At 36.2% G+C, this 23,913-nt stretch overlaps 1 protein-coding gene across 1 annotated transcript in view; it reads left to right on the top strand.

Annotated features, from left to right (window-relative positions):
• NOS1 (nitric oxide synthase 1) overlaps nucleotides 1-23,913 on the top strand; it is a 1,255,637-nt gene that overhangs the window by 1,158,801 nt on the left and 72,923 nt on the right. The window contains exon 25 of the mRNA XM_044068292.1: nucleotides 8,605-8,753. Within this exon, the coding sequence (XP_043924227.1) occupies nucleotides 8,605-8,753 (149 nt within the window). The remainder of the gene's footprint in view (nucleotides 1-8,604; nucleotides 8,754-23,913) is intronic.

The raw sequence follows: 23,913 nt of genomic DNA, 5'->3' as shown, positions 1-23,913 counted from the left end.
ACTTTTTTGAGACAATCATTAAAGCCATGGATGAGGGGAAGACGGTGCACACCGCATACCTTGACTTTGCAAAAGCTTTCGATACTATTCCCCACTCCGTTATAATAGATAAACTCTTTCAACTAGGCAGCATTCCATATGTTACCAGACGGGTAGCAAACTGGCTCACTGATAGAACCCACCTAGTCAAAATAGGGGAAGCCACCTCAAGCAGTTGACTTGTAATGAGTGGTGTACCCCAGGGATCGGTCTTGGGGCCTTTGTTGTTTGGAATATACTTTTCTGAGGTGCAGGCCAAAACCAGTGTGCTATGGATGACCAAGTTTGCAGATGACTGCAAACTGGGTGCTGTCATCAATTTCCCTAGTGATGTGGACATCCTCCAAGGGGGTCTCACCCAAACATATGATTGGTGCAAAAACATGGCCTCAAACTGAATGCAAAAAACAATGCATCATCATTTCCTTTAGGGAGAGTGACATCCCCACAAATTATCCCATTAATAATAAGGTCCTAAGCATGCAATCATTCATGATGGACTTGTACCCAGGTTGATATCAAACTGACTTTTGACCACCATATTGCCTCCATTGTACGGAAAGCTTTCTACATGGCCCACCTCAATAGTAAGGGTATCTCATTCAGGACAAGGTAGTCATAACATCTCTGTATTCTTCCCTTATAAGACTCATTATTTAGTACAATGCCCCTTTCGGTATGTACCTCACAAAGCACATGCATCAGCTGAATGGACCACAGAGGTTCCTTGCCAGGAGGAATCCAGGGCTTCAAACATCTACCCTACACATACAGGCTAAAGGTCCTGTCCCTCTACTCAGTTTCCTACAGACTCCTAAGCAGTGACCTCTGTCTGGCATACAAAGCAATCTCAGACCCAGCCTTGATAGGACTGCTGCATATTCGCAAGTCAAGCTCCACTTGAGTAACCCCCCATGTGTGACCTCAACTTGGTCTGTGACAGCAATAGGACTTGTTGGCCAGACAGATTTGTGTCCCAGTGACTCCCCATTCTGTGGAATAGACTCCTGCTCCACATCAAGCAGAGCACCTCATTAACCCTTTTTAAGCTCAACCTGGATAACTGGATGGGGAACAGAAAATAGACCCCTGGGATTCCACCTGTTTCCCTGCTGTACAGGGGCATAGGGTACTTACTTGTTGGAACAAGGACTAAATTCTTGGCCAGGCTTTTAAAGACCTCAGGGCCCATAGAGTAGTAACTTCCTAGGATCCTGTGATTCAATGGATTGTTAAAAAGAATTGGTTAAAGTACCCCTGGAATATGAATCTAGGAAACATGAAGTAACAGTGACAGAAATTCAACAACTGGAATGTAAATAGAAAATGTAAGTACATTATGAGTATTTTTAAAAAAAAGTTGATAGAAATTGGTGAACAATGCAAAAAGGAAGAAATGGATATTGCTGTAAAGAAAAAGAAAAAAAAACTTTTGAGGAGTCAACATGATTATGATTATGACACTAACAGAATTTTTATTCGGCAGTGTTGAAAAAACACGAACTAATGTTTTATTTAATAGAACATAGGCACTGATATCACTAACAATGTCAACATGTAATTCTGATATGGCATCAGGAGAAGATATTTATCGAATGGTAACATTTGAAGGGAATAGTGCAGTAAATTCAGTGCTGAATGTCAATCCAAGAAATAAGATTTCTGTGAGCAAAGGTGCAGCTAGAGGTCATCATGATGATGGTAATCCACAGGTGTCGAACTTGTTGGGGTGTTTTCTGGTGTGTTTTTTTTTATTTTTTATAATGCTTCTTTAATTATGCTACTGAAAGGATTATCATTTGTCCCCGTGACTGTGCCTATGTGGAATAACATTCAGTTTGAGTTATTCTTGTTGTCTCTAACAAACTTTAGTGGATTTTAATAATAAGAGCTGATAGTTTTGTAACTACTGAGGAATACAGCTCTGAGTGGGATATTAATGATGCCTCTATGTATTCTTTTAATTCAATGTAAGTTCTGATATTAACAATAAAGTAGTGGGAAGGGGATATCAATGACTAATGTTACCCCTATAAAGATGATAAGCACTTTTATTCCATCAGTTATAAATTATGTAGTTACTATTTTGAAAAGGTATGTAAAAATGAAATGTTTATTCAGTTTGGTCAAAGTTCAAGAGAAAAGAGGCATTATAATTTAACCAGGGTTGAATCTAATGCTTTAAAACAACTGAAGGGCTTATCTGATAAACTGGTTGTATATAAGTCAGATAAGGGGGAACTTAGTAGTCATGAGTCAATATAATTATGATTATATGTGTAAAACCCCATTGAATGTTGATAAAGTTTGCCTTCATAAAGTTTGCCTTCATATTTTGAAATCTGTGGTGAGAGATTGTTAACAATAATTACATGGTCTTTTGAACAGGAGAGTCAAATTTAGCTTCCTTAATCATGATAACTTCTTAGTGTGACAAACCAATTAGATCCCACATTTTATACAATTCCTAAAGTGCATAAAGATAGGTGGAACCTCATTACGTCTGGGCTTGACAGTTATTTAGAAAAATGGGTTTATTACTAGATGTTTTTATTGCAATAATTTGTGTTTCAAACCAGATTTGTATGTTAAAAATTCTGCAGATGTTGTGGGAGAAGCCAATTCTATTCTGTGAGTATGGAATCATTATTGGTTATCTGTGTGTGTGAAGGATCTTTACACCAGCATACAGCATAGGTATGGATTTGGTTCACATTTTTTGGGAGAAGGTACTTATGCCTCTTTTGTGTTATTTTTACTTCATTCTTCATTGATTCATAATGTGTTCAAAAATGGCAATGATTGTTTTTTGCAAGTGAGTGGGACTGCCATGGAAACCCCGTTTGTCCTATTATATGCCAATATTAATATGTCTTTCTTGAAAGGAAATATAAGACAAGGGATCATTTCTTCTTAGATAAGGTGTTGCTATATGTATATTATATAGATGACTTATTTCTTTGTAAAGGTGATATAACATTGGCAGAGGAATTTGATTCTATGGTAAGTCAGAATAATTGCGGTGTAAAGTTCACCTACAAGATAGATTATAGTGAGGTGAACTTTTTAGATATTCTGATAAAGGGGGAAGAAGTGCGTCATATTTACACAAAGCTGTTTTGAAAACCAGAAGCAGCTAACAGGCTTTACATGCTGATAGTGTGCATCAGAAACACTTAATTGATGCTCTCCCTTATGAGAAATATGTGAGAATATGTAGGAATACAAATATAGTAGTTGATCAAGAAGCTTTCTATAGACTGCGGTGGTGGTGCTGCAGTAGCATTGTCGCCTCACAGTATGATGTTGTCCTGTTCGATTCTCAGCTAAAGCATCTTCTGTGCAGAGACATGCGTGAATGGGCATACCTTCGTTGAAGGTTGTGCATCAGAGCTGGCAGCTTGGTACGTAAAAATCTACTGCCAATCATTAGCAGACCGGAGTTCCGCTGTGGCGACCCCTAACTGGGAAAAGCCGAAAGATACAACAACATCAAGAAGAAGCTTTCTGTAAATTGTAAGCTCACCTCTTGCAAATAGGGTATAGTTTTGATATTTTAAGGAAAGCTAAGATAAGCAATGGGAGAGGATTATTTGTCTAAAATTTGTATAAAGAAGAGTCATCCACTTGGTGCAGTAATGCTGTGACCAGGGAGAAGATGTAATGGGTTTGTCACGAAAAGAGATTCTGCCAGCCCAGCTATCTGGAATTTTGTAAATAATTATATGTCATTTGTGACTATCAACATGATTCATATAAGATGTTTGTGTTACAAATGTATTAGAGCTGTATGTCATGTAAGATGGTTTGTACAGACATTTGTGCTAAAGAGGGATTTTACAAAGTGCTGTTTGAAATGTATCCACAATGTACCCTACTTGAATAGAGTAGAAATGTACATACACTAGTGTAACTGTTTAAATGTATATATTCTCCAAAACTGGATCATGCTACAACAAAATTGCCAAATTTGCTAATGAAGCCACTCATAGGTCCCATCACTGCCAATCCCTTAGACAACTCAACTGGCTTGAGTTACCTCAAATCCTCTCAACCAACTTACCACTGTCCATAAGCTCTACTACCTTCCCATGAAAACCCCTGCCTTGCAACAATTAATTCAACCCTATACAGCCTCCAGAAACCTAAGATCAACACACCAAAACCACATAACTGTCACTAAGCACAAAAATGAAGCTGACAAATTACTCTATGCCTGCTGCATTGCAAAAACCTGGAACCTCCTACCTGATCACCTAACCTCAACATCCTTACCTTACCTCTTCAAAAAAAACACCAAATCCCACTTTATGCAAAACTGGCTATGTTCATGTCTTCCCCCAGGCTAGACCAAATTGACTCACTGCTATTAATAGTCTCCCAAATAATTAATACTACCATGGCCATGGTTTTCAAACTCTCTAATAGTTTATTGACACAATGCTAGAAAGTAAAGTATTCTCTATCTTATCCCATTTGCTCAAATTCTACCAGATACTCAAATGGAACTCATATCAAACTATTGTTTATAACTGTATTCAACTAACATAGTGTACTTTGTGTATGAATATCTTGTACCTTGTGAATGTTACTAATGTAATGTTGTAATAATTGTGTAGCTGTTTGCATGAATATTTTTTGGTGAATGTTACTAATGTAATGTTGTAATAATTGTGTAGCTATTTGTGCGAATATTTTTTATATCATGGAAATGTCAACTAATGTAATGTAATACTTATGGAGCTTTTCTCCCCGGGCCTTAGCTGAAAACAGACCTGTGTCCAGCCGGACCTTCCCGGTAAACAAATGTAACATAAATAAATAAATAATAAATACATTTTAACAGGGGAAACTGGAGTACAGGAGGTTAACTTGCAAAACTTCAGAAAAATAGCTGAAATTAAATTACTTTATGGCTAGGTCACAAAAAAGACATTGTCTTTCAGTTTCAGTGCAGCAAGGAAACACACTGTCTACAACTAAGGAGCCTTCTGTATTGTCTTGGAAGTGTTTTATTCTTTTATGATTTCCATCATTTGCCAAAGATCTGAGGAAAAACCCTTGTCTATGTATTTCCACAGGTGGATGCAAAATACTGCCAGTTTCCAGCAGTGGGGGGTTTCACCTGGGATAGAGTCAGATGACAAGTACTGATGTCATTCTGCAAGCTAACCCAGCAGTAATATTTGAGATATTAATTTGAGAGGTCTCTGAAAGAGCATTCTGTAATCTGTCTTGGGCCTAACAAGATCCATTCACCACACATTTGTCTTGCTCTGAAGTAAGTTAACTTGGATATATTAATTCTCTTAGATATAGTCAGGAATACAGCAAAGCTTAGATATTTTTCTTTCTTTATCTGAGACTGTCCTGCAATGGTGTTTTAAATAGTTCCTGTGATTTTGAACTGTGATGTCACTGTAAATATATATTTACTATTGTATTTTTCTTTTATTTATTATTAAATATATTTACAATTTTCATTGTTGCTGATCTGTCTAGAGATATTTAAATTCTGAGATTACTTGCATATTTATTTGATGACACTGTGTAGGCCTCTCTTAATAGCCTTGCAAGTGGTCAAACTACCATTTGCATTGACAGTAACATTACACAGTAAGATTGGACAACCTTTGTTAAGGGCCTTAAAGTAGCTGATATGGGGTTCCAGTGGTAGTGATAACTACCTTATAGTCTGGGCAGAAGGGGACAGCCTTTTCCAGGTGTGTGTATGGGTATAAATCAACCCTCAACGAGTGTGTGTGTCAGCTACCTGGGCAGGGACATGAAGCACTGGTTGGAGAGAGAGTGTTGGAGGACTTGGCTTGGAACCCTGGCTAAGGACTCAACTCTATAGCTGTACCAGTGGGGAATCTTATTGGGGATCTGGAGAAAGAGGGAGAAACCAGCCCCAGACTGACTGTGGTCTCTGTGTGCTCTTAAAGAAAATTGCACTTGATGTACTGAGCTGCATCTGGAAATGCTGTGTGTGTACTTGTCATCATCCCAGTGTACATCCCCCACTTGTGCTAGTGGTAAGGATTGTGGCTCCATGATTACTGGTCCAGTTGTGGGGTGTCACAGGGTTATTAAATTCATAACATTTTCAGACACATTTATTAAAATTGTGAGGCTTAATTGAGGTATCTTGTTTACTGATGACTATTTGTCTCAGAAATTACCAACATATCCTACTTTCTCTTTCAAGCATCCTTTAAATATAGGAGATATTTTTTTTCCCTCAAGGTATCATTTAATAAAGTACCCATAAAGATCAAAGGGATGTTTACTTGTGGAAACTGCAGTGTGTGTGTGTGTGTGTGTGTGTGTGTGTGTGTGTGTGTGTGTGTGTAAGCCGGTAATGGTTATTAAGGAGGTGAGGATTAATGGGTATGTGTTTGTGATTTTTTTTAAATTTCCAGAGTTAAGTGGTAATTTATGGAGCCAAATGCTTTCGCCCTTGCTCTAAACAGTATATGCATATAAAGTGAGGATTAAGGTCACTGCTCGACAGAGGCACAGCAAAATAATGGGTATAGTTCCCCATACTAAATGGGTGGCGTAAGCCACAAAACGATGGGCTAGGCTTGTAAATGCCCTCGGGCAGATAGCCTAGTATGAACCTATGAACCTATGAACCTAAGGAACATGTTAGGGATATACAAAAAGCTAATCCAACTAGCAATGTGGCACAACATGTTTTTGAATTCTATGGGAATGTTGACTCAGATTATTTAGCTCTTGCCACTGTCAAATCATATAGGGTTAAGAATAAAAGTGTGCTATTAAATACACATTGGAGATAAACTTTATTTTAGGATTTAATACATTAAGCCCTGATGGTCTGAATAAAAATTTTGGCTGGTTATCATTATTGGTAGAATAGGAAAAATAAGCTAATGTGGTTAATTTAGTTTGCGTAGTGTTAAGCTGAATTTAACTTAACTGACTGTTGTAATAGGATGCATTATTTTATTGAATATGTAGTTAATTGATTAATTGCTCATTATAATGCATTGTAGTTGGTATGTACAGATGAAGATGTTAGTTAACAACAATGTGGTGTTTTCTCCCAGAAGGTTCAATGCGGAAATGTTAGGGAAATAAACTGATTTTTTTTCTTTTATTCCAGCTAGTTGTCTTGTATCAAATATCATATCCTACTGTAGACTGAAAACATTTTTCTTGTATGATACTTTTGTTTTAACATAGTGAATGAATGCTGTGAGGTGGTAACATATACTTTCAACAGCAGTCCACTTCAGGTGGTCAGTATAATATATTTCCTGTTGTGGAATTGCTACTATTTGTTTCTTGTAATTTTTTTGCACCCATTGTCTGTAGATCAGCAGCCTAGCGAATATCATTTGACCCATTAGAGCCCCATCACTAGAGCTATAGTCAAAGCCCATTAGGAGCCATCATTCAGACAGTCATCAGGGTTGCTTGTTTCATGTTGCCTTATCTCCTTTGTACATCTAGAAAATCAAGCAGAGGAATGTACAATGGGCTGAAGTGAAGGGTGGCCCCATTCTCCTGCAAGGGGAATTTCCTGTCAGGCAGCCCTGGCCCTTCCCCTTAAAATATGAGTGGTGGCTTCCCCAGTATCCACCAAGGAGATCACATGATTCAGTGCAGTCCAGTGCATCCCTAAGTGTATGTATGCTTCCTCCCTATCCTCCCCCAGAGAAGGTAAGTGGGTCATGTCCTTTCATGCCACCCCTGCCACCTGGCTCCTTTGGTACTGAAGATGTTGATTGAACTGCAATGGCCTGGGTCATAGATACAGCACCATCCCTCTGCACCACATAATAAGGTTTACTGTTGCATGCTTATTGTTGAAATGTGCATTTCTCTTATATGTGTGTATATATTTATTTTGAATATATTAGCTATCTAGGGTTCTCCCCATGCATACCTCTCAACCTCTTAGTGCTAGAATTCTGAAAAAAGCCACAAATAACAGGAGGACAAAAGCGCAGAGAATGATGTTAAATATTGTTCTTAAGTACCTAGAAATCTGCTAGAAAATAGGTTTTGCATTATCACAGATTTTCTGAAGAACATGACATCTGAAATTCAAAGGTTTATCATTTAGTGACTTCAATCCTCAAATGATTTGTCAGAAAACCAAACCTTTTATGAGAAGTAGACCAAACATATCAGTCAAAAATCTGTAAATTCTGCAAAGTTCTGGTTAGTTGAGAAGTATACTCATCAGCATGAGGGTCACTTTGTTGTATCAAGAAGGACTACAAAACCTGTAAATCCAAAAATAAATAGTGAAGCAGCTAGATGCTACATTTAGTTGGTTTTAGGGATTTATGCTCCTACAGTATAATTTGTTCTTTATTTTTTCCATTATAAGGTTAAATTCATGTTAAAGACAAATGAGTGACTGAATTTATGAATCAGTCAAATGCCTCTAAGTTCTATGTGTTTCCTGATGGTTGTTCATTTGTAAGAAAACAGAACAGGCAAGTTGCTTTGTTTACCTTTATAATTAAACATATTGAAAAGTCAGTAGTTAATATTTTCATAATCATGTTTTTTTTTCTTTCTTAGGGCTTAAACCTTGTCCAATGTATCTAGTATTTGGGTGCCGACAATCAAAACTTGATCATATATACAAAGAGGAAGCAATGCAAGCAAAACATAAAGGTGTCTTCAGAGAACTCCATACAGCTTATTCCCGGGAACCTGACAAGCCAAAGGTATTTGCAGTTAAAAATACTCCTGAAATCTTACCTTGTATTCTAATTTAATGATATTCTCAGCCTTCAGTGTTTTATATTGCTGCTCTAATAACAATGGCTACAACAAGTCAGTTGAAAATATAAATAAAACTAGCTTGTTAGTACAGAAGAAGGGTTAGCTCCAATGAGTAAGGGAATTTGTTATTAGAAGACTGAGAGCAAAAACATAAATATACAGAGCTTGCACTGAAAACATATCACGAGAAGCCTAAATAAATTTAATATACCTACAGGGAAAAAAAGAGACAAAAGAAGATATGATGGAGGCAAAATGGAATATGAAAGAAACATTAACTAAAACACTACAAAAAAGGACTAGCACTGCTGCAAAGCAAGCCCACGGACAAAAAGTACTTAACAAAAAAAAAAACCTCGGACTACGGAAACACCCAAAAGTAAACTTTATTCCAACAAAGCAAAATACAGCAAAGCTTTCAGGTTAGCAAAAACCCTTCCTCAATGCTTCAAAGTGCCTTAGTAGCATACCTCTCAACCTCTTAGAGCAAGAAATCTTGACAAAGCCATAAGTAAAAGTGGGACAAAGGTAAAAAAAATTGGGACAGTTTTTAAATATTGCTCCTAGAAACTTGAATAACAGGTTTTACATTAGTATGATTTTTTCTGAACGGTCTGAAACTCAAATGACTGTCATTATTTTCTAACTTCAGTCTTTAATAATTTGCAACTAATTTGCCAGAAAAACACAATTTTATAAAAAAATGAACCAAAAATATGAGGCAAAAACCTGGACATTCTGTGAAAATCTGTACATTTGAGAGGTGTGCGTAGCTAAAGCAAATGGAACCAAGTGCTGTATAGTAAGACCAAACCAGTAAAATTTTGCAGAAAAAGCCCAAGGAAGTACAGCACACAGGTTTATTCAGAGTCAGCACACCACAAGGATGAAACAGAAATGCTTATATCCACAAGTACGTTTTCATCTACGCAGACTTCTTCAGATGCATAAGTGAATAAATATAACTCACAGACAGCAGTTTAAATACTTTTGGTTGAGTAGTGCCTCTCCAATCACAATGGAGCTAGTTAAAATGTGAACTAGTAAAAACAAAGCAAATCACATGACAATGTATATGCATAGAAACCTGAAAAAACACAAAAATTGAGACATACAATATTTCTTAAAAATGTGTGTGTGTGTGTGTATGTGTGTGTGTGTGTGTGTGTGTATATATATATATATATATATATATATATATATATATATATATATATATATATATGTAATAATCAACCACAAAAATATGTGTATCAAATACTAAAACCCTGTGTGTAGTGGACATTCTAAGAAACATTCCTTTCAAAAGTAAAACATGAAACTAGTTGCATAATTTTTTTGTGTGTGATGTTATGTAAAATATTTTGTAAATAAAAGAATATATACATGAGTGTCAAGAAAAATTACATGAAATGGTGGAAGGCAGGCAGTAGTTTAATGCTCATAGAGTTTTTGTCCCAAGAACTTCATCAGATGACACAAACATACTGCTTAACCTTCCTTTTTATACCTATGAACCCCCAACATTAATTTATTAATCAATTAAACAATTGTATATTAATAATTTTTTCAGTAAAATCCCATAAAACATAAAATACAAAGTCCCATGAAGAAACTGAGGACCTTCAAGTTCTAAAAACTCAACAATAAAACAATATGTATATGAAATAACATGTCATATATAAAAATATATAAAAAATGTATGAAAAAATGTTTAAAACATTATATGGGTTTAATGTGTAGATATGACACAGAAATACTGTATGCAACACTGCCATCCGGTGGATGTGAACTTTCCACAAAGTCTATAATTTAGCAGCTCTCATCCTGAGTATAGGGACAATGGAAATGTGCTAGTTTAAATCTGGGGGCCTATTTGCTTCTAAAACCAACTGCCAAAAAAGTTCCCTGACCTTTTCCCAGGGACCTCCCCTAGGATCTTGGTCAACTTTTTCCAATATAAAAAAATCCAAGGGATGTTATTTCGAAACACTGGCAAAAATGAGGTTGTTACACTGATTTGGAAGTGATATTCAAAATACTACTTCAGTTCACTTACAGGAAGGGTAGGAACTTAAAAGATTTATTGGAGAGGAGTAAGACCTTGTCCAAAAAGAGGAGAAATGGTACCTTTAAATGTGGGACTTGTTCCCTGTGTCCCTACATTGAGAACAAGGAAACAGTACATATTGCAAGCAGAGACAGAGTTATAGAAGCAAACACCTTTTCTGTCATAGTGCAGGAATTATTTATCTTGCTACCTGCAAGTATTGTGGGGCATTTTATACAGGTAAAACTATCCGGAAGTTAAAAACGTGGATATATGAACATCTTAATGAAATAAGAAATAAGGACACCAAAAATGTCCTGTATAAATATTCTTTAACTTGTATCAACGCTATTTAGAGATATAGCTATAGATATAGATAGATAAATGAAACACTTAGGATATCAAAGTGTCTAAGCACTGGCTCAAGTGATCATAAACCCATTTGATCCCAAAGTAATGGTAAATTTTGTGGGTGTTTACATTACAGCAGGGAGTGGTAATTTACCCTTTCTTCATCATATTATGATCTCAGAGGTGACAAATTTAAATAGCAAGGGATGTGAGGGGTGCTTGCCCCTTAGATTGCACATTGATCACTAGTATTTGATAACTTTGTATTTGAACACTAGTAAATTTGACCATTTAACACAGGCTTATGCCTATTTATTGAGGTGACTACTGTAACTAGCAGACATAGGCTCACTAATAATTGAAAAGCCTTTTTCTCAACTACACCAAATTAGGGTCAAGTAACTGAATCATCATAGACTATTTTTACATTGCATCACATAGTTCTCTTACTACTTCACATAATAGATTGTTTGTTGCACCTGCTTTAAATGTTTACATTCTTCTCTACTATATGAATATAGGACATGCTGAGATAAGACAACTAATAATTTATCAAATCTAGATAAGTAATGCTGCCTTTGTACATCTCCCCAGCCCTACCTCCCCCACACCAACTTCCCCCACATCCTACCTCCCCCACCTCTAACTCCCCACAAACAAATCCATCTGGTATCTCATTCTGTAAGCTCTCTCCCTTGAATGCATTCCAAAGCCCATCACCCAGTTTATCAAAGGTCCAAACTTAGATGCCCCCACAACTATAATCCATGGCGTCTGCTCTTTCAAATATTTTACTTCAAGGCCACTCCAATACCCTACACATCCTATGCCAGTCTAATCTCCCTTAACCTACATGTTCACCCAATGTTAACATACAATTCCAGATATATTCCTTCTAAAGGTTCCAGTTAATGAAAAAATCAGTTTTGTGTGCTGTACTCTACAGCATGGACCTATTTCTCACAACTGCCTTTTCACACTGAACTGAGCTTGAGTCAACATGGGAGTATTTACTGCTCATATCAACAGATCCCTTATAGATAAATAAGTACATTTGCATTTTGTAACATTTATCCCAATTTGCCACCTTTCTACCTGATTTGGATTCTTTCCCAAGTCCTTCTGAAGCATTTTGCCTTTGCCTCCCACTTCAGCCTTTGTATCGTCATCTGTGCTAATTTTAACTTTAACCACAGAAATATATCTAAATAATTGGATCAGGGAAAATTAATTATTGGCTATGTGTCCAGGAGGCACTAAATCACATCTAATTAACAAAAGAAGCAAACATATCAAAATCACTGTTAGTCTTAACTCCACAGATGACTATATGTGGTACTTGAACCTACTCAGTTAATGATTATAAAGACTAACAAGAAAGAAAGAAATTTAAAGTACCACAATACACATTTTAAATGTAATGTACCACAATAAGCATTTTAAATGTAAAGCACCACAGTAAGCATTTTAAATGTAAAGTACCACAATAAGCATTTTAAATGTAAAGTACCACAATAAGCATTTTAAATGTAAAGCACCCCAGTAAGCATTTTAAATGTAAAGTACCACAATAAGCATTTTAAATGTAAAGCACCACAATAAGCATTTTAAATGTAAAGTACCACAATAAGCATTTTAAATGTAAAGCACCCCAGTAAGCATTTTAAATGTAAAGTACCACAATAAGCATTTTTAAATGTAAAGTACCACAATAAGCATTTTAAATGTAAAGCACCACAGTAAGCATTTTAAATATAAAGCACCACAGTAAGCATTTTAAATGTAAAGTACCACAATAAGCATTTTAAATGCAAAGTACCACAATAAGCATTTGAAATGTAAAGCACCACAGTAAGCATTTTAAATGCAAAGTACCACAATAAGCATTTTAAATGCAAAGTACCACAATAAGCATTTTAAATGTAAAGCACCACAGTAAGCATTTTAAATGCCAAGTACCACAATAAGCATTTTAAATGTAAAGCACCACAGTAAGCATTTTAAATGTAAAGCACCACAGTAAGCATTTTAAATGTAAAGTACCACAATAAGCATTTTAAATGTAAAGTACCACAATAAGCATTTTAAATGTAAAGCACCACAGTAAGCATTTTAAATGTAAAGTACCACAATACGCATTTTAAATGTAAAGCACCACAGTAAGCATTTTAAATGTAAAGTACCACAATACGCATTTTAAATGTAAAGCACCACAGTAAGCATTTTAAATGTAAAGTACCACAATGCGCATTTTAAATGTAAAGCACCACAGTAAGCATTTTTTTCATGGAAGAACCACAATAAACATTTTTTCATGGGGAGACCCCCCCCCCTCACTCTCCCATGCCCTCTGCTACTTATATATACCGGGGTATTACCATACAACTAAAATTTCTTTTTTAAGATCACACTCTGTGTGCATTCCATTTCTTCATTAAGGATGCACACAGAGTGCATCCTTAGTAGCATCTATATGTGCATCTTTTGTAAGAAGCATGCACATTTAAACATTAGAACAAGAGCACAATTTTAAAGAGACGAGCAGATTATTGCTGTTACCATTCCAGACACAGAGAATGGGTCATCATAGAGGTGTGTGTGTGCACTTGTATGTCAAATGCCTCAGTTAGGGATTGCATGTTGGTTAACTCATTCCAGCTCAAACTCTGTACCTTGAATATAAGAACACTAGAGCTGGAATCCTCTGCACCAGCTGCCAAACTGCCAGCAGTAAGTGCATTTCAAAGACTGTTGGGTTTCAGTGCATTTTCTAGGACTGTTGAGTTTGTATGCATGGAATCCTTTGTACCAGCTGCCAAACTGCCAGCAGTAAGTGCATTTCAAAGACTGTTGAATTTCACAGCATTTTCAAGAACTGTTGAGTTTCTGAGCATTTTCAAGAACTGTTGAGTTTCTGAGCATTTTCAAGGACTGTTGAGTTTCTGAGCATTTTCAAAGAATGCCGAGTTTCTATCCATTTTCAAGGAATGTTGACTTTCTGTGCATTTTCAAGGAATATTGAGTTTCAAGGGAAGAGCAGTCTGTTATGTACTTCACAGATAAAGATTCTAGTTGTCTACTGATGTACTATGTTCTTCATCTGTAAATATGTTTGTAATTAATTGCTATGTTAATGAAATTGTTAATCGTTATGTAATCCAATGTAACTACTGTCTGTTTATGTTAACTGTGGAGCTTTTCTCCCAGGGCCTCTGCTGAAAATGGACCTACATCCAGTCGGACATTCCTGGTCAACAAATGTAAATAAATAAGTTTGCTGTTGCTCATACTAAGTCTTTTTTAAATGTGTAACTGTTTTGTTTAGCAAATGACCATCATCAGTGGTTGTGCTATAAACTTTAAAAGCAGTGTTAGTAGCATAGCAGGTAGCATGCTTCCCTATGGTACAGAAGGCTGTGGGCTCTACTCCAATATTATGTAGATAGAGTGATTATATTGCAGTATCCCTTTAAAAGGGAATGAGGAGCTGCATTCCGGAATATGTTCTCCTTTGGATAAGCTGCCTAGTAACTATGCAACTGTTGCTGGTTTGACAACCATTCTCTATTGTATTATGAGCTTACCAATTTTTTAAATGTAACATGGGCAGTTCATTCTTCAAGGTCAGCAAGCACTAAATTTGTACATGAAACATTGAAACATAAAATTGTTTGCCAGCAGCAGCCTCTTCATTTAGTTATAGAGCTCTTTAATGTGGAATTATTCCGATGATTTTTACTTCTGCAGAGATTGTGTATATTGACTGATATTAATGGATTGTAATGACAGAAATTTGAGTGGCCTTCTGTGGTTGAATTTTTCTGTAATGGGTAGCTCTGTCATTACCGGTTCATACATTTTGTTTTATTGCTTACTGGAAAAATGTTCAAACCTACAAATGAAAAAAACAACACTCTAACAAGTAGTGATGTGATATAAAAGGAATATAATTTAATGCAATTAGGATAGTGTATCAAAGAACACATGCATGTATGCATGGTCCAAAAAACATTTATTATTTATTATTTTATTATTTATTTGTAGTTGGTTTACCAAGATAGTCCATTGGGCCAAAATGAACCCATTTTCAATGGAGTCCTGGAGAGAAAAGCTCCAAAACTAAATAGGTTACAGTTGGTTATTCATAGTAGTTATACAAAGTATACTATTATACAAAAGTTAAAGATACAAGAAAAACAATTTCAAATAATACAGCAAAACTAGAATTAATACAAACTAGTGATGAAATTAATAGATACTACAGACTAAAAGGAATATTGCATGAAAGGACTATTGCATATTTAAGGGTCTTATGGTTTGAAAACAGCCCAAAGGTAAACAATCTACATTTTCTCTGAATGTCAGTTTCAATGCCTTTTCAATGAACATGAGTCTCATGGGCAAAGAAGTTTACTGTTCATGCTAAGTCTGTTTTCAATGTGAGACTGTATTGTTTTGTTTAGCAAATGGTTATCAGTGTTTGTGCTATAAAGCTTTAAATAAACGTTTTAAATATCTCATTATTGTAGAAGTAAAGAAGAAAATAGTGTGCACACTGACAGGTTTGAGTAGTGTTTATGGTAACTGGGGAAAAATAGCCATGTAATTGGACAGTGAAATGGCAGGAGGGTACTGCCGGGGGGGTGATCCATTAACCTGCCTATGGTGCCATATGACCATGATCCAGGTCTGTTTAATACTATTTCCCCTCTTCATGCTTGCACAATCACCAGGTCAACAAACTAGGAGTTAAATAATGCTGCTTGGTGACTGGGAATTGAAATCACTGAAAACTCTGTCAGTAGAAGCATTTGATAAGCTGGACCTCATGTATTGTCATTGGAGTCAATAGGCAGCTGTCCTGTTCCCAAAGATATACTGCAGGTACATGATCAGGTATCTTGTTCTCAAAGATATACTGAAAGTCCATGATCAGGTGTCCTGTTCTCAAAGATGTACTGTGGTTTCATGGCTGGGTATTTTCTTCCCAAAGATATACTGCAGGTCTATGACCAGGTATCATGATCCCAAAGATATACTGTGAGTCCATGCTCAAGTTCCTGATCTCTAGGATATCCCAAGAGTCGAGGATCAGGCACTCTGCTCCCAAAAATATACTGCAGGTCTATAATCATCTGTTCTATTCTCAAATATGTACTCTGGGTTCATGATCAGGTATTCTGTTGTCAAACATATACTACAGGTCAGTGATTAGGTGTTCCATTTTCAAAAATATACTGTGGGTTCATAATTTGGTGTCTTATTCTAGGCATAATTTGGCAGGACATTAAATCTGAGAATTCTTTTTGGTGAAGGAGGTGAACCTGTAGCACATAAAAGGAAGAGTACATTTGTACCAATTAGCAAGGTATAAGCTTTTGAAAGAGCGCTGTTGAGCATGATATTTATCAGATGTATACCAGAAGACACAAAAGGAATTTTTATAACTTAACTTTTGAGCAGATACAAGCAATAAATTCATTGAATAGTAATCTGCAAATCATGATCAAAATGGCAGATAAAGGGAGTGGCATAATTTCAGATTCTGAATATTATGTTAAAAGTATGCTTGACATGCTGTCTACAAATGAATATTCTGAAATCACTAAACAGGACAGTATAGGATCATAGGATAATAGGAAGCTACTAGGCTAATGGCATTAGGGCCCTTACAAACCTAGCCAAGTTCTACCCTTATTTCCACGATCAGCACCTAATGCCCATGTCCATGAACATTATTAGGAAAGCTGATAGAATACTGTATGGTATGCACCTTGAAAGGCAGATAGATTTGGAATTATTACAATATTTATAAACTGCTGCCCCCAGATTCTTGTAATTTCTGGGGTCCCCAAGATACATAAATCTTTAACACAATTATAAATGAGGCCCATAGTCTCAGCACACAGATGAGTGACTGAGCCAATCTCTAATTACTTAGATTTACAGTGAAAATTAGCTTATATGATACTGGGACTATAATAAAAGATACGCCTGATTTCGTGCATCAGCTCTTTGAATGGTCTATAACCAAAATTTTAACAAATCATTATTTAATAACATTGTATGTTGATTCCTTGTTTACATCTATACCTAATAAGGAGAGCATTGAGTATGTTAGAATGCATTTATCTCTCCCATTTTTATTAATGAATGAATTAATACAATATGTGGATTATTAAACCTAATTTTAACGAATAATATATTTTTTTCAAAAGCAATTATTTAAATAAAATGGAGGGGTTGCAATGGGAACCCCTGTTGATAATACATGTACAAATATTGTGATGCATGAATGGGAGAAACAATTTGTTTCATCTGAAGAGAAAAATCCGTATTATGCACACACAGTTTTTTATAGAAGATTTGTAGATGACATTTTTTTTTTTATCTGGGGAGGCACGTCAATGCTTTTTGATGCATTTTTGAGTATATACATCGTACTACTGAGTTTTTTTAAGTTTAAGAAAACTATCTGTGACAAGTGGATAGATTTTCTGGATATTACATTGTTAAAAAAATCATTCTGGGATGCTGGAGACCACATAATATAAGACATAGGTAAGGTGCAACACTTAGTTCTAGCATGCACCCTTCTTTCATCTTTAATAGTGTAATGAAAAATCAGATGTTGCACATGGCTAAATGGAACACCTCTAATATTAACATGAAGACCCAGATGGATACTCTTGCACAAGGGTTTGTGCAGAGAGGTTATAATAATGATAAAATCAATATGATATGGCAAGAAGTAACAGATAAACACATTACTGCTGATCTGATATTTTCTGATATGCAAACTAATATGGCTGTTTCAGAATGTGGTAACAATAGGCAAAGGTGTAAGCTTACCTATAATAGAAAAAAACAAAAAAAGAAAGAAACTAATGGTCTTAAAACTTCATTGATAAACTCAGTCACAATAATTTTCAAAAATCATGAAACACAGGTAGTGTTTCAAAGCATCAAGCCTTTATTTAACAAAGACAAGTGATCCACAGTAACAAAAGATAAGAAATATTTATAGCAATTGTTAAACATACCAACTATTATGTACTTAAAACTAGATGTGGAAATGCATGTATTGTTTAATTTTAAACCAGCCTATTTAAGGTTCCAACTGTCATTGGAGTCAATTTTCAGCTGTCCTGTTCCCAAAAATATACTGCAGGTACATGATCAGATGTCTTGTTACCAAAGATATACTGTGGTTTCATGGCTGGGTATTTCCTTCCCAAAGACATACTGCAGGTCTATAACCAAGTATCATGCTCCCAAAGATATACTCGGAGTCCATTTTCAAGTTTCTGATCTTAAAGATATCCCAAGGTTGGAGGACCAGTGCTCTGCTCCCAAAAATATATTGCAGGTCTGTAATCTATTCTATTCTCAAAGATGTACTCTGGGTTCATGAGAACGTATTCTGTTTTCAATGATATACTACTGGTCCGTGATCAGGTGTTCTGTTTTCAAAAAGTATACTGTGGGTCCATAATCAGGTGTCTTATTCTCAAAGAAATACTGACTTCAACACTGAGCTTTGAGGCACTACACTGAGTCCTGTTCTTTCTCACAGAGTTCTCGTGTAATTGCAATCACATTTTTTGTGTGAAACAGCATGGTGTCTACTAATATTATTATTTTGGATCTTACCATTATACCATTTACTTTTTCTACACATCTACTCTATCAGACTCTAACAAATAATGACATAGTGCTTTGCAAAATCCAGATACATTAAACCCAATATTCATTTTTCACATTAACTGCAATCTAGCAATAATTCTAAATTAAATTTATGCAACAAGACCACTGTAACATGAACCTATGTAGGAAGTCATAAGCCAGAAAATTAGCCTTTGGAAAACTCAACAACATGCCTCAGCAAAATAATTTCCATAACCTTTAACAGAACAGAAGTATGACTACAGATATGATGTTCCTTCATGGATCCATCTTGTGCACAATGGTACTACTTCTACTAAAGTTTCTAATAATTTATTTAAACAGTTTGCCAGTGGTTCCACATTCAAGATGACTCTTTCACCATCTGGAAGGTGGTTCATTTGCACCCAGTGGCTTATCCCACTAGAGCTTATACTTTACTTCACACCTTCCTTTTGTACCATCCCCATCATTCCATTTCTTGTCATCCTTCCCAGTTGTGAATAAAATGAAAACACTATCATCTGTGTTAGCATGTCTGGCAGGAGATTTGTGTACATTCTCAGATTAACTTGTACTGTATGCCAGCATGTATAAATGTGAAAATGTAAATGAGTTTTTTTAAATGTTGAGTATTTCCCTGTTTAAACAGAATGTTTAAAGAATATGTCAGTGTTTTGATACATTTCTAACTGTGCATATTTTAGAGGGAGATTCTAAAGTACTGTGAAGAATCAGCTGAACAGTGGGTGATGTCATTAGAATGTTCCTGGTTGCTAGATGTTTATTTGAACTGTTGACTGACAGGAAAAAGAACTTTTTCAAGCAGCTGTCCATTATTTAAAAAAAAGACAGCTGAGACTGTTAAGCTGTGTGGTTAGTCAAGTACTGAGCAGTTTGTGAAGAGCAGCTGCTTGTGAAGAGCTGCAGTCAGTTACAGTGCTGTGCAGTGATACCCGAAGAAAAGAGAGTTCACCAAAAACTGTAAGCCTGCTTTGCCTTACTGTTATGCTTTAGATTAGATCAGGGACAGTATTCTCCAGTTAAAGTAAGAAAGTTTAGTTATTCAGCTAGATTGAATTCTAGTGTTTATTGAAAGTTATCGATTTACATTCTTGTAATCATTGTACTTATTTAATATTTTCATTATTTTACATTGTGGCTGGAAATCAATGTTTTTTTCTTTAGAGATTAGAGTGTGTTTATACCTGTTTGATACTCCCCAGTTCCCCTCGAAGGATTGGCTGCTCTTTTCATAGCTATCATGTATTTTGATATTTAATTTTCATAATTGTACACCTCTTTAGAAGGTCATAAAGACACTCTGATCAAAGCCAGCATTACCATTTTATTTTGGGGAAGGGAGACAGCTGCAAATCTGTGTCAGTTTTTCCCAGAACTGTTTGGATATGTGAGATTTAAATTTACTTTGAGTGTTAGTGTATCAGAGGTCTTAAAATGGGAAGCATTGCTCTGAAGTGTGTAATAATGAGATACATTAGGGGTGGATAGAAGTATACAGTCTATTTCCAGATTATTGAATGTGTTCCTGTTGTGCACTTAGGGGAAAATTGTGAAATATTACTTCTCTTTAAGTGACAGTCTCACATTAGAGTCAATAGTGAGGATTGAAGCTCTTTAGTTACTGACCCAGGATAGTAAGGGACGTCACATTTATTGTTGGCAGTCCGGTGTGATATTGGACAGACATCACACCAGTGGCCACTTCCCATTCAAACATTTCACTTGGCTACTTATATGTGGTTGGTGAATAAATGAGTTGACGTTTGTCTCCCTGAACCCATTAACCAATATTATTTTTACTTGGCAAGACTGTTCATCATATGACGTCACTGAAAGATCACAGTTGACATGGCTACTGTGTTCGACCTTGCAGGATGTTCTCTTTCCTACATGGTTGTACAACAATGGAGTTATAATTTAAGGAAGGGGGATATGTGGCTATGTCCCTCCGTGGGGTGAATAAAGGACACAGATGACAATGGTGGTTTGGATTTAGTAAGTTCAAGAAAAGAAAGAAAATGCAAGTATACAAAGTGCCAAAATGAACCAAAACCACAAACAAGGCACTTATAAGGATCACCAATAAGGATGAACAACACAAAACTCTATTGTAAGGCAGAGGCTCTGCCTTACAATAAAGAGTTTTGTGTGGTTCAGCCTTGTTGGTGGTCATTAGTAGTGCCTTGTTTGTGGCTTAAGTTCAAGAAATGGTATTCCTAATCTCTTTGGATCAATGAGTTTGCATTTGAAGATTTGGGAGTTAAAATGTCTGATGGTGAACCTGCTTTCCATTATTATTTGGACTTAGCAATGGTGCTTCTTGCACCTTTGTTTTCATGTCTCAGCTACTTTATTGCACTTTACCTTGGTCTTCTAGAGGGTGATGTGGCTGAGCTCTGTTAGGTGTAGAATATTACAGCCATACTTCTGCCTGGTGCTTCTCATGCCAGTTATACTATGGCTATGCTGTTGGAAACGCACTAATTTGCCATTTATATCCAATCCAGTTTTCCTGATCTTGGTCTGACCTTCATGGACCTACATAATCTGATTTATCTTTCTACAAGAGCTCCCATTACCATATTCTTCAGTGTGACCACTCAGATCCACAGATAAGTAGCTAATGACTTTCTCTAGGTCTCAATAAAGAACTTGCATATATGATCTTTTCCCTACCTGGAACTGGTCTTCCAAAAACCACTTAAATGTAATTTCTTTAAGATAGAGTATTTTAATCCTCACAGTGACTCTGCTCTTGTTTATTATACGTATTTATTTTCTATTATGGTTTACCATACTCTGTATGTGATTTTAACGCAGTCAAAATGTCATGCTGTTTCATGTATAGTACCGATGTTTAGCTTCCTTAATTGGTAAGGATAAAGATTCTAACACTCCCACTGTGACCATTGTTGACCAATGTCATCTTATCCTTCATAGCACTTAACCCCATCACCTAGAACTCTGAAAATGATCTCCATACCAGGTTACCTACCCAGTTATCAGACAGTAAATAAAATAAATTACATAAATCTGATAAAGTCCTGCAACACTTTTTGGAAGCCCTCATGATCTAAGATCTTGATCAGCTCCCAGTCTCTCTCTCTCTTTCTCTACACTGGAATTTAGAATCTCCAAGTCTGCTGCTGCCAGACCTCATATCTACATTGAGTGATATATTCTTCATCTTATCTATCTCCTTTATTCTCCCTTTTATTCTTTCATCAGCCTTTCTTGACAGGGTTGGGAGGGTGGCCTAATGGTTAAGGTGTTTGCCTTACAAACACAAGGTGCAGGGTTTGAATCTCACAAGGGATAATTGGCTAGGCTTAAAATGGTTCGCAAGGGCAGTTAGCTTAGTACTAATCTATGAACCTATGTCTGTGGACCAGTATACTGAAATGAGCTATTACTATTGCCCTTCTTCCTCTACCTTAATCACCATGCCATCCAACTAGGTTCTGACCCTATCTTTTTCCTGACCTTTTCCATGGAATGTTGTTCCTCCTCCTCTTCTATTATGCCATATTTGATGCCTTCCTTTCCATAGATTGCTGCAGACCTTCCATTTTTCCCTACCCTTACTGTCACTTATCAACAACCTGTATCCCGGGAGCTCCATCTCAGTCCACCTCTCTTCTCCTGAGTCACTTCCTGCAGTTCCCCATCTTGCTACACACATTTTTAATGTTACTTTGTAATAATACTAAGTGATACCCAATTTCCTATTGTTTGTTCCTCTGCTATCTTATTTTTCCTCTTTTCTTTTTGTCTAGCTGAGTACCTATACTCCTGTTCTGCTTTCATGATACTCCTTTCAGCCCTTTTGTCTTAGTTTAAATCTAAAATAATTAAATATGCCTCTCCAACCCATATCTGATTATTGCTGTCACATCCTACCTAAGATGAAGCCTGCCTCCAGTCCCAAGCCCTTCTCTATTGCCCACTGCCACAGCCAGTCATTATACTTCTTAATTCTTTCATCTCTTAAGTTTTTTTTTTTTTAATTTATCATTTGACCATGTTTGGGTAGTAGCCTCTTTTCAGGGGAGACCTAAGGTAGTGTACATACTAATAAGTAAAATTTGGACAGGGCATTAGGGAGCATCCCCTACTCTTCGTACAAGTGTATGGGGACTCAATTCAGTCTTATGCTTCCTGACTTCTGGTCTGGATACATAGTTGGCTCAGAGAAGCAGGAAGCATAGAGGAGAAAGAAAATGTTGGAGTTTGTATAGAAGGTGAAAGTACTGTTAATCAAACAGCTAAGGAGGCAACTGTAATGGAGAATGAGTCAGGTGATGTCAGGAAGGAGGAGAATGGCAAAAAAATTAACAGTTATTTGAGAAAGGTGAGTGAAGGGAAAGAAGAGGAAGAAGGAGTAGAAATGTTTGATTCTGAAGACATGTTTCAGCATAATATTTTCATTACAGATAGTGCTGCATAGATTGCCGAATGTGTTGTTGCAACTATCCAATTAGGAGGGGTTGTGGGATATTTATTTAAAAGAGCTAACAAATCAGCCAGAGAGTGAAAGAGCAGGATTGTGTTGTGGGGAGAGATAATGGACAGAATGCAGGACAGTGAAAAACAAGAAGAGAATAAGAAGAAAATAAATTACATGTGCAGACAGTAAAGGAGAGTGAAAGGAAAGAACCAAAAAGAGGCAGAATCAAAAATGATATTGAGTGAGAATAAGCAGCAAAACAGAAAAAGAACTAGCAAGGTATAAGATATGGGATAGCATCATAGCACCACTGGGTATAAAACCAAGACAGGTAACAGCTTTCATTTATATTTATAAAGAGATGTTTTATGATATCTTTTTGAGGAGGCACAATATATGGAAAAATTCGTAGAACAATATGACAGGAAAAAAGACATTAACCAATGGAATTTATATGTAATCCAGGCATTCAACAGAGAAGTCAAGAAAAAAAGTGTCTGTACAGTTTCTAACTGAAATTGAAAGAAATGATTTAAGGGGCTTTTTAAAAACTGCATGTAGAGAT

This window comes from Protopterus annectens, chromosome 4.part0 (genome assembly GCF_019279795.1).
Source record: "Protopterus annectens isolate FY-2018-M chromosome 4.part0, PAN1.0, whole genome shotgun sequence".
Taxonomy (NCBI): domain Eukaryota; kingdom Metazoa; phylum Chordata; order Ceratodontiformes; family Protopteridae; genus Protopterus; species Protopterus annectens.
This window is presented reverse-complemented; position numbering and strand designations above follow the sequence as displayed.